The sequence below is a fragment of the Arabidopsis thaliana genome, chromosome 5 (genome assembly GCF_000001735.4).
Source record: "Arabidopsis thaliana chromosome 5, partial sequence".
NCBI classification, from domain to species: domain Eukaryota; kingdom Viridiplantae; phylum Streptophyta; class Magnoliopsida; order Brassicales; family Brassicaceae; genus Arabidopsis; species Arabidopsis thaliana.
The window spans coordinates 20,646,673-20,660,574 of NC_003076.8; the positions used below are offsets into that span (position 1 = coordinate 20,646,673).

Genomic DNA, 13,902 nt, shown 5'->3' on the forward strand with positions numbered 1-13,902 from the left:
AGGATATATAGTATTAATTATATCAAGCTGGCCAATACACTATGGTAACCCGAAGTTGTATACAGTAGTTTTAGTTAAAAAAAACACATAAACGGGGAGACTCAAGTATCGATATTCCTAATAATGAGGAAAAGAGAAGAAAGAATTAAAGGCATGGGCTACATCAAGGATCTTGTTGCTAAGAGCCTCCATCATTGGAAATTTTGGTCTGGCTATCAGCAGCCACCGGGCTACCCACTCTGTTGCCTCAGAACAAAAAACCTTCAACAATATGACACAACCTATCCAGTCGGGTTCCAACAAGTACCTATCTCCTCTACATACGCTCCGCATTATTGCTTTCGCACACCTCTCGGCTGATTCTACTGGCAATACGCTCATTTGCACCTGATTCATATATATTCATTCTCTTAATTTTACATAGCAACTAGTTGTTCATGGTAACTACAACCGATGAAATTTGAATCCCAGCGTAAATGTAAAAAAAAATTGGGTCCTCAATCGAACAAAAATGAGTGACTATAGCTGGATTTCATCAAAAAGTTACCATTGACGCTGGCAATATCTTACTAGTAAATTTATATTTAAGTTAATTAATCTAACATGAACTTATCATTCATTATATTTATCTTATATTACTCCAAATAACCATTAGTTATAGCCATATTTTCTTAACCATTCAAGAACAATAAAGATTCCCGGGATTCTTACATCTCTGAGCTCTTTATCGACGACAAGTTTACCGTCCTTTGTCATGAACTTGCCTCGGCTCATTTCCGAATCGACGATCCCCGGTGCTACAATGGTAACCCCAATATCTGATCCAAACTCAGTTCTTAGTGTTTCATAAAAGGCGATCACAGCAGCTTTACTCGCCTGAATTCATCGGCATGAAATGAAGGTACAAAAATGAATGCTTGAGATCAGATGGTTAGTAAATTAGGAGAGGGAAATGGATACAAAATATAATGTTACACAGTAAAAGCTTAGTCTAGGTGAAGCAATGTATCCACATCCAGAAGCAATCACCACAATCCTTCCTCTAAACTTCTTTAGGTATGGAGAAGCAAAAAATGTGCAATACACAGATCCCCAAAAGTTGATGTCCTATGCAAAGAAAAACAAAACTTATCACAAACGGTTAGTACAAAACTATTTTTTTAGAGAGATCTTTGGTCGGAGTAACTTGACCATAGCCGGCGAAGCCTTAGAGACATCTTCGATGTCTGCAAAAAAATAGAGTGGAGCAACTCCTGCATTTGTCACTAGATGATCCACTGCCCAAATTAGAAACATAAACAAAATAAGAAAAATTAAAATCAGCAATACTATTTTAGTTTACTCATATTATCCTCCATAATTTTTGAATTGTCCTACCTAATTATGTTGCGATTGATTTAGACGCCAATTTCTATATTTGTGTTTACAAATGAAAAAAAAAAAAAAAATACCTACTAGAGCCTAGGTCATAGTTTCAATTGCAAAAAAGCAAAAAAAAAATACATTATCTGATAAATTGTCATGCAAACAAACTACATTTAGAACGTAATTTAGTAATTATACTTATTGACTTACATCGTCCAAAATGAAGAACCGTGGCTCGGATAAAACGCTCGCAGTCTTGGAGTTTGGAAACATCGGCTACTAAGGGCAAGACTTCAGGGGAGCCATAGAGCTCAGCGAGAGCCGCTACATGGAAGAGAGGTTCTCCTCTTATGTCAACAAGTGCTAAATACGCTCCCCTCTTCCCGTACTCATACGCTAAAGCCTATACACACACTATCACACCCACTTTTACATAACCCTAATCATCATTTTTGTTTGTTTGTTTGTTGACTTACCTCGCCGATGCCAGAAGCTGCTCCGGTGATGACAACAACTTTTCCGGCGACATTTTCCGAGAACAGATTCCGGCAGATGGAGACGGCGGATTTGAGCCTCTGGTAAGTTGGGTAGAAGACAAGAAGTGCATACAAGGTTAAGAGAGGAAACAAGAAGTTGATGATCTTGTTGATTGAATCCATGCATCAAGGACTATACTTCACAATGGTTTTTCAGTTTTCCTTGTTCTCTCCGCTTTCGGAGTTTTTTGTTTTGCTTTATTCTGGTGGAAGCTTCTCATGATAATGTATGTGGCAATCCTACAAGCTGATATGCCCACACGTGTTTGCACAATCTACAAACCTCAATTATATAGTGTTTTTGTTATGGACGATATATACTTGGGTTCACCATAGTATTAAACCCTTTTATTCACCCGTCTCTTTTTCTATCTAATCAAAATAAACCAATATGCTATGTCATATAGTCATATACTCATATTATATGTTTAAAAATAAATCAAAACTAAAAAAAAAAAAAAGCAAAATAAATTATGAAAATAAAATATGTATTTTTAATTAAAGAAAATTAAATATTACTTTATGTTTATAAATAAGAATTTAAGTTAGTATTTACAATCATTTAATTATATTTAATTATAAATCTAATCACATTAATAAAATAAAATGAAATTCCTTCAAATAGTACAATTTTAAGTTTTTAAGACAAAAATAGCATTCATATTTTTTTTTGACATAAATAACATTCAGATAACTATTTTATTTTATTATTAAAATTAACAATTAAAAAAATACACATATTCATTACCAAAAATTCCTGACAATTTTTTCCGCCAAAATAAGTTTTCGTCAAAAAATTTCCCGTAAAAAATATATGCCCCTATTTTCTCGCAAAAGAAAATCCAGGAAGAATTTTACAAAATTTAGGAAGGAATGTAAGCAATTACGAAGGATTTCATGAAATTCAAAAATTTCTTTTTGTTGTGTATAACTCTTCATAAATTTTATGATATCTTTCCTGAATTTTATAGATTCTTTCCGAAATTTCGTAAAATCATTCAAATAATAATTTTCTAAAATTTAGAAAGGATTTTACGAAATTCAGGAAAGATTTCACGAATTGTTTTTTGTGAAATCCTTTCTGAGTTTTGCAATTATCTTCTTAAAAACCACATTTCTTCAAATCAAACTATTTACATTTCTAAGAGTGCTCATGAATTTTCTCACAACTTTTTTTTTGTTTTTTTGATGACTTTGTTTTTCTTAAGTTCCTAGTCCCTCCCTACTATGACTTCCTATTTTTTTTAAGAGTCACAATCGTTATTTTAAAGCCAAAATCTTTTATAATCACTACTTCAAATTTCTTGAGTCATTTACAGCCAATAATCATTCAGTACTTCAAATTTCTTGGTAATAGGTTCACAAGGCGGTTTGAGTCTGACTATCAATTTCCGCCGGAACCAAAAAACAGAGACAAAGGAAAGGTTGGAAAAAGGGACAAAAACGGCAGCGTTTCCATATCGGTAAATAACTTCGAATTACCCTTTTTAACCTTTTTTTGCAGTTCTCGAGATCTTTCTATCACTGTAATTGCTTTTTAGTTTTTTCCCAACTTTTCGAAAAAATTAGAAACAAAACAAAAAATCGATTCTTCGTCTTCTTCTTCCTTCTTCATCAATCATCATTCTCTCTCTCTTCTTCTCAATTCAAAACTTTCGCTCTGTTTCCTTTTGGTCTCTGCTTCTTTTAGTTTTAATGGAGCCTATCGTGAAGCAAGAGAATCCGGTAACTACTTCTACTCTCTCCACATGGAAACCCGCCGCTAGGAACAAAACCATTCCGCCGCCAGAATCCGTCATCGAACTTAGTAGTAGCAACGAAGGATCCGAGTTAGGCGAAAATCTCGACGAAATCGCTGAGATTCAAAGCGTAGACCGAACCGGTGGTGATGATGTTTCTGGAACGAAGAGAGCGCGAAGTGATTCTATAGCTTCACCGGCGAAGAGACTAGCGGTTATGATTCCGGATGATGACGAAGAGTTTTTACTATCGACTACTTCTGGACAAGCGATTTTGGCTCTTCCGGCTACGCCTTGTAACGTTGTGGCGGCGCCTTCGTCTTGGGGAAGTTGTAAGCAGTTTTGGAAAGCTGGTGATTATGAAGGAACATCTGGTGGTGATTGGGAAGTTTCTGCAGGTTACTTTGCTATGTGATGATTCTGATATTACTTGAGATTGTTAGTGTTGGAATTTGAGTAAAATTGTGGTTTTAGGTGGCTTTGATCATGTGAGAGTACATCCTAAGTTCCTGCATTCCAATGCAACTAGTCACAAATGGTCTCTTGGAGGTACGTATTGAATGAAGTTTGATTCAATCTATTGAATGAACAATGTTTTCTGCAATGACTATAACGATGTTATCTCTTGCAGCTTTTGCTGAGCTTTTGGACAATGCTTTAGATGAGGTGGGATTATATTTTTTTTCTACATTTAGAAGTATCTCAAAGGTTGGTAGTATTGGTTTCTCATCTTTTGATTATCAGGTTCGTAGTGGAGCTACATTTGTTAATGTAGACATGATCCAGAACAGGAAAGATGGAAGCAAGATGATCTTAATTGAGGGTATACAATTAATTTTAGTATATCTTTTGTTGTGTTGAGTGTTGACGATGCAGCGTTTTTCTTGATCCTCATATTCTTATGTTTGATATGCAGACAACGGAGGTGGGATGAATCCTGAAAAGATGCGGCATTGTATGTCTCTAGGATATTCTGCCAAGAGTAAACTTGCAGATACCATTGGACAATGTAACCATTTCTTCTTTTTGCAAGATAAATATATATCAAATGTTTTAGATTAAGATTCTTAAATTCATATACTTCTTATAGATGGTAATGGATTCAAGACTAGTACAATGAGGCTTGGAGCTGATGTCATTGTTTTCTCACGTTGCCTTGGAAAAGATGGAAAGAGGTTCGTTATCTGTTACCACGCTGTTACCCCTTTCAGCTATCATGTTTTTATTGGTCATACAGTATCGAATGAAAAAATCAACAGCAGCTAAAGTTATACACTATCTGATCATAGTTCATCATGTTGCTTTAGCTCGACGCAGAGCATTGGCCTTCTATCATATACATTTCTAAAGAGCACGGGGAAAGAGGACATAGTTGTACCCATGGTAATCTACCTTTATTTAACTGTTAGGGTAAAAAACCCACTTGATAATTTCGAATGGTTGTTGATTAAGTTATGCACAACGTTCGTTGCAGACCATCTTTTGTTTCAAATAATGTTCTCCTTGAACGTTGAAGGAAATGTTAAGCATAAATATGTCTACTCAACTTTCTTTTTTAGATGAGCAAAATACATTCTGCAGAGAAAGCTAACATTATCCTATTAGAATTATGATGTTCGCCTAAATTTATTTGTTCTTTAGAAGTTTCATACAATTAGGCATCAAACATCTAACTGTTCTCAGCATATTGCTTCGCTCACACAATTGAAATCGCTTCATATCCCTAATGAATGTTTTAAGTGATTGGTAGGCTTTTGTAGCCAGTTTATCTCTTCTAATCTTCTTCTGATGATGATTTTATGAAAGCTTGACTATGAAAGAAGAGATTCTGAATGGTGTCCAATAACGAGGTCTTCGGTTAGTGATTGGGAGAAAAATGTGGAAACAGTAGTTCAATGGTCGCCTTACGCTACTGAAGAAGAACTTCTTTGTCAGGTAAAGCTTTTTCCTTAGTTCTAAGAGAGCTTTTATTACAAGGAGAACCTATAGAAAAACAATGGACTCGGTTCTATAGATTTTTCAGAATACTCTGTAGCTATATTGGATTGTGTTCTCTATCATTCATTTGATGTGGGTTCTCAAAAGCTTCTACTTCTTTACTGATATTGTGAGACTATTTCAACTAATCTATTGCTCTGGCTGTCGTAGTTTAATCTAATGAAGAAACATGGCACAAGGATAATCATATATAACCTCTGGGAAGATGACGAAGGAATGCTAGAACTTGATTTTGACACTGATCCACATGTATATGTTTTTATTTCTGGATATACATAGATTATGTTCTTCAATGATGCAGAAGCTTCTGTCTCCATGTAATTGACATATTGTTTGTTGCAGGATATCCAGCTTCGAGGGGTCAATCGGGATGATAAAAATATTGTTATGGCTTCTCAATTCCCTAACTCTAGACATTACCTGACGTACAAGCACTCACTCAGGGTATAAACGTTCTTTCCATCTTTCCTTAGTTGTGGTTATTTTCGACGTTAGTTTGTTTCAGTCTCCTGCTAAAATCACAGCGATAGTTCTTAAATATGAATCCCATTATTTTTTGGCTGCATTTTCATTTCTTCTAAAGGTTTTATTTGTTACCTTTTGTTATGTTCACAGAGTTACGCCTCTATTCTCTACCTAAAGATTTCACATGAGTTCCGTATCATTCTCCGAGGAAAAGATGTTGAGCATCACAACATAGTAAATGACATGATGCAGACCGAAAAAATTACTTACCGGCCAAAAGAAGCGGCTGATGGATGCGCTAAGTACTCAAATGTATGCTTTTCATAATTTAACATAGTTAGATTTCTTCCTGTAATTTTGTCAATGATATTAAGCAGCTTTATAACTTAAAAATTTGGCTGCTTGTGCTACATGTTTCACAGTTGTCTGCTGTTGTGACCATTGGATTTGTGAAGGATGCAAAACATCATGTGGATGTGCAAGGCTTCAATGTTTACCACAAAAATCGCCTTATTAAGGTTTCTGTTTCTTTTTACTTACTTTTTCCCACACTATTCCTTTAAATGTGGAGAAAATAAGATCAACTTTACACTTTTGTTTAAGATCTTCTCACTTTTTTTCAGCCATTTTGGAGGATATGGAATGCGGCAGGAAGTGATGGTCGTGGGGTCATAGGTAATTGTTTTAACTTGAAGTTCTAATATTTGATTAGCTTTATTAACGAGAAGTCTAATGCTAGTTCATTCTGCTAATAAAGGTGTCTTGGAAGCTAATTTTGTTGAGCCTGCTCATGATAAGCAAGGGTTCGAGCGCACAACAGTTTTGTCTAGACTCGAGGCACGTCTACTTCATATGCAGAAGGATTATTGGTCTGATTCTCTTCTCGTGCTTTTTCATTCATGCTTCATTATCTTGACTGATTCATTGGACTATTTGGGTTGATGTGTTCGTTCTGATTTTACTCAGGAGATCTAAATGTCACAAAATTGGATATGCGAAAAGGCAAGGCAGAAAGTCTGCTAAGGATACTGAAAAGGACACTGAAGACAGAGGTACAATATCTCTTTACTGGTTTTAACATCAGAATTTTAACTTCTACTGAACATTCTCATGGAAATGTTTCACACATTGTAGAATCGTCACCAGAATTTGATCCTAAAGGATCTGCCTCATCGAGGAAAAGGACCGTTCCTTCGAGCTTTAAAACTCCAACTGCTGCTCCGAGGTTTAATACTCCAACCGCAGCTTCAGAAAAATTCAACCCAAGATCAAATGTGAATGGCGGAGGAAAAGGATCTGTGAAAGTTTCTAAAGACATCGGGTATAAATCATCAGAGAAAGGTGGTAAACTTGGAAACTCCTTTTCCAAATCTAACAAACGAGCAAAGCCTCAAGGAGCCCGTGCTGTGGAGGTTACAAATAGTGATGATGACTATGATTGTGATTCTTCACCCGAAAGAAATGTTACTGAGCTGCCTGGGAAGGTCCCATCCTCTCTTTATTTTTCCTCCTATCTGCACTTTCTCCGGTATATCGGATTATGAACATAACCTTTTTCTACTTCTTCTCTCAGAGTTCTGAACTACCCAAGCCTCAGTCTGGTCCGCGTACCCTGAGTCAATTGGAACAAGAGAATAATGAGTTAAGAGAGAGGTTTGTTACCACCTTACATGCTATGTCAATTTGCCTATATAAGATTCATGTTTGTGCTTGTGTGAATTTTGGAAGCTGTGTTTTTTGTTTCACAGGCTCGATAAAAAAGAAGAAGTTTTCCTGTTACTGCAAAAGGACCTGCGACGTGAGAGAGAGCTTCGCAAGACACTTGAAGCTGAGGTAACTTCTACTTTCTGACATTTACTGTGTCTGCCTGCAACCTATAACAGTACTCACCAGATGGATTCCACCTGTCATTGCAGGTTGAAACATTAAAGAACAAGTTAAAAGAAATGGACAAAGAGCAAGCGAGTTTAATCGATGTTTTCGCAGAGGATAGAGACAGACGCGACAAGGAGGAAGAAAATCTCAGAATTAAGCTAGAGGTTCTTATCCGTTCAAATCACATTTCTCTAAATAGTGTCTTAGATTCAAGAAATAACATGACTTAATTTTGTGGTTGCAGGAGGCGTCGAACACAATCCAAAAGTTGATAGATGGAAAAGCTCGAGGCAGATAAATCGTTGAACGCAGACGTTAGAGTTGTATTGACGATAGTATTGAGGGGCGTCTTACAGAATTGACTGATTAGGTTGTTTGCTTTAACATCCACTTTTTGCTGCGGTGTGTGGTCTCTGACCTTACTACACCAGAGTTCGTAGAGAAGTAGGGTATAATTGTAGAGTGAGGTTATTGGTTTAATGTTTGAAACATTTGAAAACGGGTCGCAATTTCCAACGTCCCCGGACGGAATCTCTCCTATAAATCCTACTAAGTCGGCTTTTGTTGTCAGTATGATTAGAATCACCAAATTTTACAAATTATCGTACATGAGCATATAGATCCGTCTATTTCTTTAGGGACATGACATCTCTTGATTCATCCAAGAAAGACTTAAGATAAAAGCCATATTTCTTGAATGTGTCAAGTTCATATTCATAGCTCTTTTTGCACATCGAAATTCTGTATGTAATTTTTAGATTTATTATTTTAATATATTATCGAAAAGGAAAAGGTATTTTAGAAAAAAAAAAAAAAACTTCATTTTCTTGTCCAATATAATAAGGGTTTCTAACTTATCCATAAGATATTTGGTATAATTTACACGGTCTAGAAGACTAGAACCTTTATGTTTGGGTAGTTAAACAGATAATTTGTCGAAATTTGGGTGTTAAATTATTGTTAGGGTCTATTTCACTAAAAAAATGTTTAAAGTTATAAACAAGAGTTTATTAAATTTTAGGCTAATAAAAAATAATCAATAAAAAGGGTGTTTTTATTTCTCTGTCTTTAGTCTCTATTGTATGAAAAGTGAAGGAAACCAATGCTTAAAAATGAAAGAACCAATACATAAAAATGAAGAACTTTGGTAAAAGATAATAATAATGATAGTAAAATCATCTACTATGAAATATTTGAACCCAAATACTTAGGACGAAAATGCAACCCAAATATAAGATAATGTGGATACTGGATAGATGTAGAGTCAATGTTAACGAGGGAAATGAGTCATCCATGAACTCACTTTAGATAGCTTGAAGTATTTCACAAGTCCTAACTTCTTTACGCAAAAATGGATGATCTTTGATTCTCCTTTCCGCTTACCACCAACTCAATAACACACAAGGGCGGACCTAAATTGTCCATTTTATTTTCCTTATTTGATTTCAATTCCATTTTCTTAATATACGGCCATAAGTTATGGCCCATGACCAATATGCTTTTTGTTTTACATTTTGTAGTTTATATGTAAATAAGAATTAATCCAATCTTCAATTAATGAACATTTTTCTTTGTTACAAATTAAGGAAACCAAATACATATAATAGACAAACGACATAATCATTTATTAATTTAACAACACATATCTTACATTCGAGATGAGAGAGGGAGAGACAAAGATCACAGATAAGAGGGAGAGATCCACGATGACGCTGATCAGACCCAAATAAAAACATTAAACCCTATCTTAACATGCAAGCAAACTGAGACACACACCCACACACATCGACATTTGATAGTTAAAAGCTAATTAATTCTTAGAAATGAGAAATACTTCTTTTTCATCCTTATTCTTCTCAATATCTCCTTTGATCTTCTCATCTATATCAATGGTTGCTTCCATATCGGCACTGTCTTGTGGCACCAAAGTTCTCATCTGTGAGTTGCAAACCATCGTACTTAGCCTCACAACATCGACTACATGCTCAGATATGTCCTGAAGCTTAATCCCTGGTGGCTCCAAGACTTTAGTCCCTGGTTTCTTGTAGATCAAGAAAAGAATCATCTGAAGTACTCCAAAGATGAAACCCAAAACATTTGGCAGCTGCAAAAATTTCAATATTTACAAAAAAAAAACATTAGGTTTTAGCGGTAGCTTGAACATCATAACTAAGAGATACAAATATGAAGACCAGTAGAGAGAATTACGGCAATGTTCATGTCTTTAAGGAGAAGTCCGTAGAAAAACCACATGACAGCCGATAAGGTGAGGAAGAAGGAGAGACCGAATGGCATGAACTCGGCGCTCTTCGTTTTGATCACTTTCCTCTGTGTGTCAATTGATGTTTATCATGTTTAAGATTTAGTCGATAACAAGAAGATTTTATATAGTAAATAAGAAAAGAGACTTACAATTATGCCAAGGGGAGCAACAAAAACAGATAGAGCAAAGACCATACAAATGTATCCAAGAACTTGAACACGTTTATTGGCATGAATTATAAAGTATGTCAACACGAAGATTGCGCCGAAACCCAAAACATCCACAAAGAGGACGAACTTCACCGTTAGAGTCTGCCATATTGAAACAAAAATTTCCGTTAAAGATGTAGTAACTCTTGTGTGTAAACACAAGACAATAAGCTATATTCATATAGAATAAGGACCTTTTCCTTCTTAGGAGCGTAGAAGAAGAATAAGGAGATGTAGACGATTTGTACGACAAAGGCAAAGGAGTTGATAGTGATCAACATCATAGCATCTTTCTTGATCATTGCGTAGTACATCCATAGCATCGCGCTGAACAGAGAAATCACGTAAGGGATCGACTGATACCCTTCAGATGACTTCCTCTTGTATATACGAACGAACGTCGGTCTAATATATAAAAACACGTAAAAATTCTTGAGTTAAAAGGTTACTTACATAAGACGAAATTGCAAAGAGTTATAGAGTACTTACATTGGGGCAAGGCAGACGAAAAAGGAGATGATATTCCCTACAAAATAATTATCGTTATGTTAGAATTCACGATGTCTCATGTAAATGCATGCATTTTGAATTTTATACGTTAACGTGAGAAGATATATTCTAAGTCACTAACACAAAAAGAATAAGTAAAAAATATATACCTAGGATGCCAAAGACAGTAGCCAAGACGGCTTGTGAAATTGCCATTTTTATATCTCTCTCAAAGTAGTCTAATACTTGTTTAGAAAATAAAGAAAGAAAAATCTTCTAATTAATTAGAAACTCTCTCCCTCTCTCTTCCTCTATGAAAGAGAATACAAGTGAATGAACGAGTAAACTCTACAGGATCATACTGAGAATTATGTTCAATGTATGATACAATTTTTGATTGAGAAGTGTAGTGATTTATATAGGAGGAAGAAAAGTGTATCAACTTGCAAAATGCGTCTGTGAGTGAGAGACCTAGAGAGAGAGAGAGAGAGAAAGAAGAGTTTGAACTCAATGGGATGTATAGTGGGGAAAAAAGAATCAAAGAGCATTATCTCTTACTTTACAGTTGTATACTTCATGCCCCATTGCCTCGGAAGGTTCCCTTTTTTTTCTTTCACCTAAGCATAATGATCTTACCCATCTATCGATTTTATGACTCATGTACTCAATTTATACATAGTTTTTTGTGTGTTTATGTAAATGGTTAAACCGTTAATTTTTATGAGCTTTTAGATCTGCATATCTGAACATGACTAAGTTTTCTCGAATACTAGTTTCCTCAAGAAGAATGTATGGTCAGTGGTCACTCTATATAGCATAATACGAGTCATATATTACTGTTTTATTAGCATGAATCGTGTATAAAGTTTTAGCAAAATAATGTAATTGTGTATGAATTGGGTAAGATCAATTTTGGGTGACCAATATAAATCAGTGACTCTTGATAGGAAATATATATTCTAGATATATATATTAAAAAAATATATATATAATCTAGATATATCGTGAGGAATAGAATTCTCTCCATTTCAAGAAAATTCACATAATGTTCACTCTATAATAATATCTTTGATGAGAAGGGTAATTTCACCATTTTTTTTTTTGTTCATCAAATGAAACGAATGAATGATGTTGTGCGCACATTGATGTCGGCATGCGAAATTAACCTAAATCTTATCTCATAAAATTTGTGGGGAATAATCAAAACCCTAAAACCTAAAATGTGGGTGGGTATCTATCCAGCTCAGCAACTTATGAGCACTAAAACCTTAAAAATCTTGCAAGTACCATTCTGGTACATTCTAGTGGACCAAAATTTTGGCCTTTCCGACGTGTCACCAACCAAGTAGGTGCTTAGACGTTTACTGTTTTCAACTCTCTTGCTTAGGGTTTTACAAGTGCAATGAGAGCAAGTTGGTCTTTTACCTAAACCGAATTGTCATGCTCATAGTTCGTTTTCTAAATGTAAAGCTATCATTTAGGGAAATCCCCTTTTGAAATCTTTCCGCCAACATATTAACAAAAAGAAAGAAAAGAATATATGTTTCCCCAATTTTTATTTAGGTCTTTATGTAATCTCTCTGGAAAAAATGAGGTTGGCTGCATTAACTCTTACACTTCCAGTAGGTGAATCCGCAATGTGAACAATATAAATTAGTCCTATTCAATGGAGCGAGCGGGGAACCAAAGAAAGAATAATCACGATTGTAAAAGATATACTAAACAGATTGAAGATATTATCATAGTGTTCAGAAGGTTGTTTAGGTGAATTTTGATGCTCGTTTGAACATATTTGATTACAGATATACTACATCTTGCTCTTTTCCACAATTTTGTGATGTAATGAATTTACTTTGTTTAGACATGATTAGCTTCCTCAAAATGTGTTTTTTTTGAGGGAAACTTTTGTAATATAACACTAATTTGTTTTTAATCATGTCTAGATTGGCTTATTTTTTGTAGTATAAGATGAACCATGTTTTGTTAAACTAGTTAAGAGAAACTCATGTAATCGAGTCTCTCGTTGGTAATTCACATGTATCTCATCACGAATTTCTATAGTTCTTAACTTTTTATAAGTTTTTGGTTCATTCTTTTATAAATATTATTATTTTTATGTTTGCTATAGGTATTGGGTGACTTTTGGATTAGTCTGCATATCTATTGAACCATGTACAACTTTAACAAACTTATAAGGCGAAATTTTATTTATATATCTTCTCGTTAAATAGTATACTTATAGTAAAATTCTATATTTCATATAGAGTTTGTCATCCACTGTTCTATTAGATACTTTCAGAACAAAAATCCACTCGTAACGCTATTGTCTTGTTTTCTCGCAGAGCTGATAATTTTGAAATACCACTCCATAAATGCTCTAAAATTTTCAAAACCCTTATATGATTCTTTTATATTTAAGTTGCCAAATATATATGTTCAACCAGTGCATAATCAAAGAAATTACAGAGACTTATTTGTCTAAAAAACCACAAAAACATAAAAATTTATAGAATCCGGTACTTTTAAGATGGCTTACGAAATCAGGTACTTTTACTTATTTGAAATGACGCTATTACCCTTGATTCATCATTTAGAGAAAACAAATAAAAATTGTATGATTTTTTTGTGTTGTCGTCGTCGTCGTTATCAACCCTCATCATCATCATCACCAACGTAACCACCGACGCCATCATCATCGCCATTAACAACTGGATCTGTCTCCGTTTCCATCAAATCTCTTTCTCTCTCTGCAGATCAATTGATTTTTTACAACGTGATTGAAGCGGGGCTAGCTCCGGTGACGATAGTTGATTGGTTGTGTCCCTTAAGATGAGCTCCTTCAATGGTAACGAACGGCGTCGGCGGCCGTGAATCATGAGAGAGATGGCTCAGTTTCTTTTTCTTTTCTCTGATCTTCCTCTTTATCATCAGATTCTATCTCAGAAACTTATCAATGTGCGTTT

The 13,902-nt window shown here is 34.9% G+C and overlaps 3 protein-coding genes across 5 annotated transcripts; 1 reads left to right on the forward strand and 2 right to left on the reverse strand.

Annotated features, from left to right (window-relative positions):
* Positions 1-7: 7 nt before the first annotated feature.
* On the reverse strand, positions 8-2,053 carry HSD6 (hydroxysteroid dehydrogenase 6). The gene is made up of 6 exons (NM_124455.2): positions 1,842-2,053; positions 1,576-1,768; positions 1,192-1,277; positions 976-1,107; positions 712-876; positions 8-387 (listed from the first exon to the last, which is right to left on the reverse strand). The coding sequence occupies exons 1-6, from the start codon at positions 2,022-2,024 to the stop codon at positions 118-120; spliced, it is 1,029 nt and encodes a 342-aa protein (NP_199890.1). The 5' UTR covers positions 2,025-2,053; the 3' UTR covers positions 8-117.
* A 1,360-nt stretch (positions 2,054-3,413) lies between these two features.
* On the forward strand, positions 3,414-8,729 carry AT5G50780 (Histidine kinase-, DNA gyrase B-, and HSP90-like ATPase family protein; the record flags this gene model as incomplete). 3 transcript variants are annotated; one of them, NM_001344908.1, is made up of 20 exons in its annotated part: positions 3,414-4,038; positions 4,115-4,189; positions 4,272-4,306; positions 4,385-4,463; positions 4,557-4,649; positions 4,731-4,815; positions 4,948-5,023; positions 5,447-5,575; positions 5,789-5,887; positions 5,981-6,082; positions 6,254-6,415; positions 6,526-6,621; positions 6,727-6,778; positions 6,861-6,972; positions 7,070-7,155; positions 7,238-7,587; positions 7,677-7,756; positions 7,852-7,936; positions 8,020-8,142; positions 8,223-8,729. In NM_001344908.1, 20 exons carry the CDS (start codon positions 3,597-3,599, stop codon positions 8,274-8,276), a joined length of 2,415 nt encoding a protein of 804 aa, NP_001331717.1. In that variant the 3' UTR covers positions 8,277-8,729. The 3 variants fall into 3 exon arrangements, with proteins under 3 accessions (NP_001331717.1, NP_001331718.1, NP_199891.4); NM_124456.4 differs by having other exon boundaries at positions 3,597-4,038; positions 6,481-6,621; positions 8,223-8,540; NM_001344909.1 differs by having other exon boundaries at positions 3,485-4,189; positions 8,223-8,566.
* A 791-nt stretch (positions 8,730-9,520) lies between these two features.
* SWEET10 (Nodulin MtN3 family protein) lies at positions 9,521-11,329 on the reverse strand. The gene is made up of 6 exons (NM_124457.4): positions 11,110-11,329; positions 10,940-10,976; positions 10,645-10,855; positions 10,391-10,552; positions 10,187-10,306; positions 9,521-10,082 (listed from the first exon to the last, which is right to left on the reverse strand). Exons 1-6 carry the CDS (start codon positions 11,153-11,155, stop codon positions 9,789-9,791), a joined length of 870 nt encoding a protein of 289 aa, NP_199892.1. The 5' UTR covers positions 11,156-11,329; the 3' UTR covers positions 9,521-9,788.
* Positions 11,330-13,902: the final 2,573 nt, after the last annotated feature.

Coding starts and splice junctions, on each gene's coding strand:
- HSD6 (NM_124455.2), bottom strand. CDS start 2,024: ATGGATTCAATCAACAAGATCATCAACTTCTTGTTTCCTCTCTTAACC. Junction 1,769..1,841: donor CAGCTTCTGGCATCGGCGAG/GTAAGTCAACAA, acceptor GTGTGTGTATAG/GCTTTAGCGTATGAGTACGG. Junction 388..711: donor TCGATAAAGAGCTCAGAGAT/GTAAGAATCCCG, acceptor TATATGAATCAG/GTGCAAATGAGCGTATTGCC.
- SWEET10 (NM_124457.4), bottom strand. CDS start 11,155: ATGGCAATTTCACAAGCCGTCTTGGCTACTGTCTTTGGCATCCTAG. Junction 10,553..10,644: donor ACGCTCCTAAGAAGGAAAAG/GTCCTTATTCTA, acceptor TCAATATGGCAG/ACTCTAACGGTGAAGTTCGT. Junction 10,307..10,390: donor TTGCTCCCCTTGGCATAATT/GTAAGTCTCTTT, acceptor ATTGACACACAG/AGGAAAGTGATCAAAACGAA.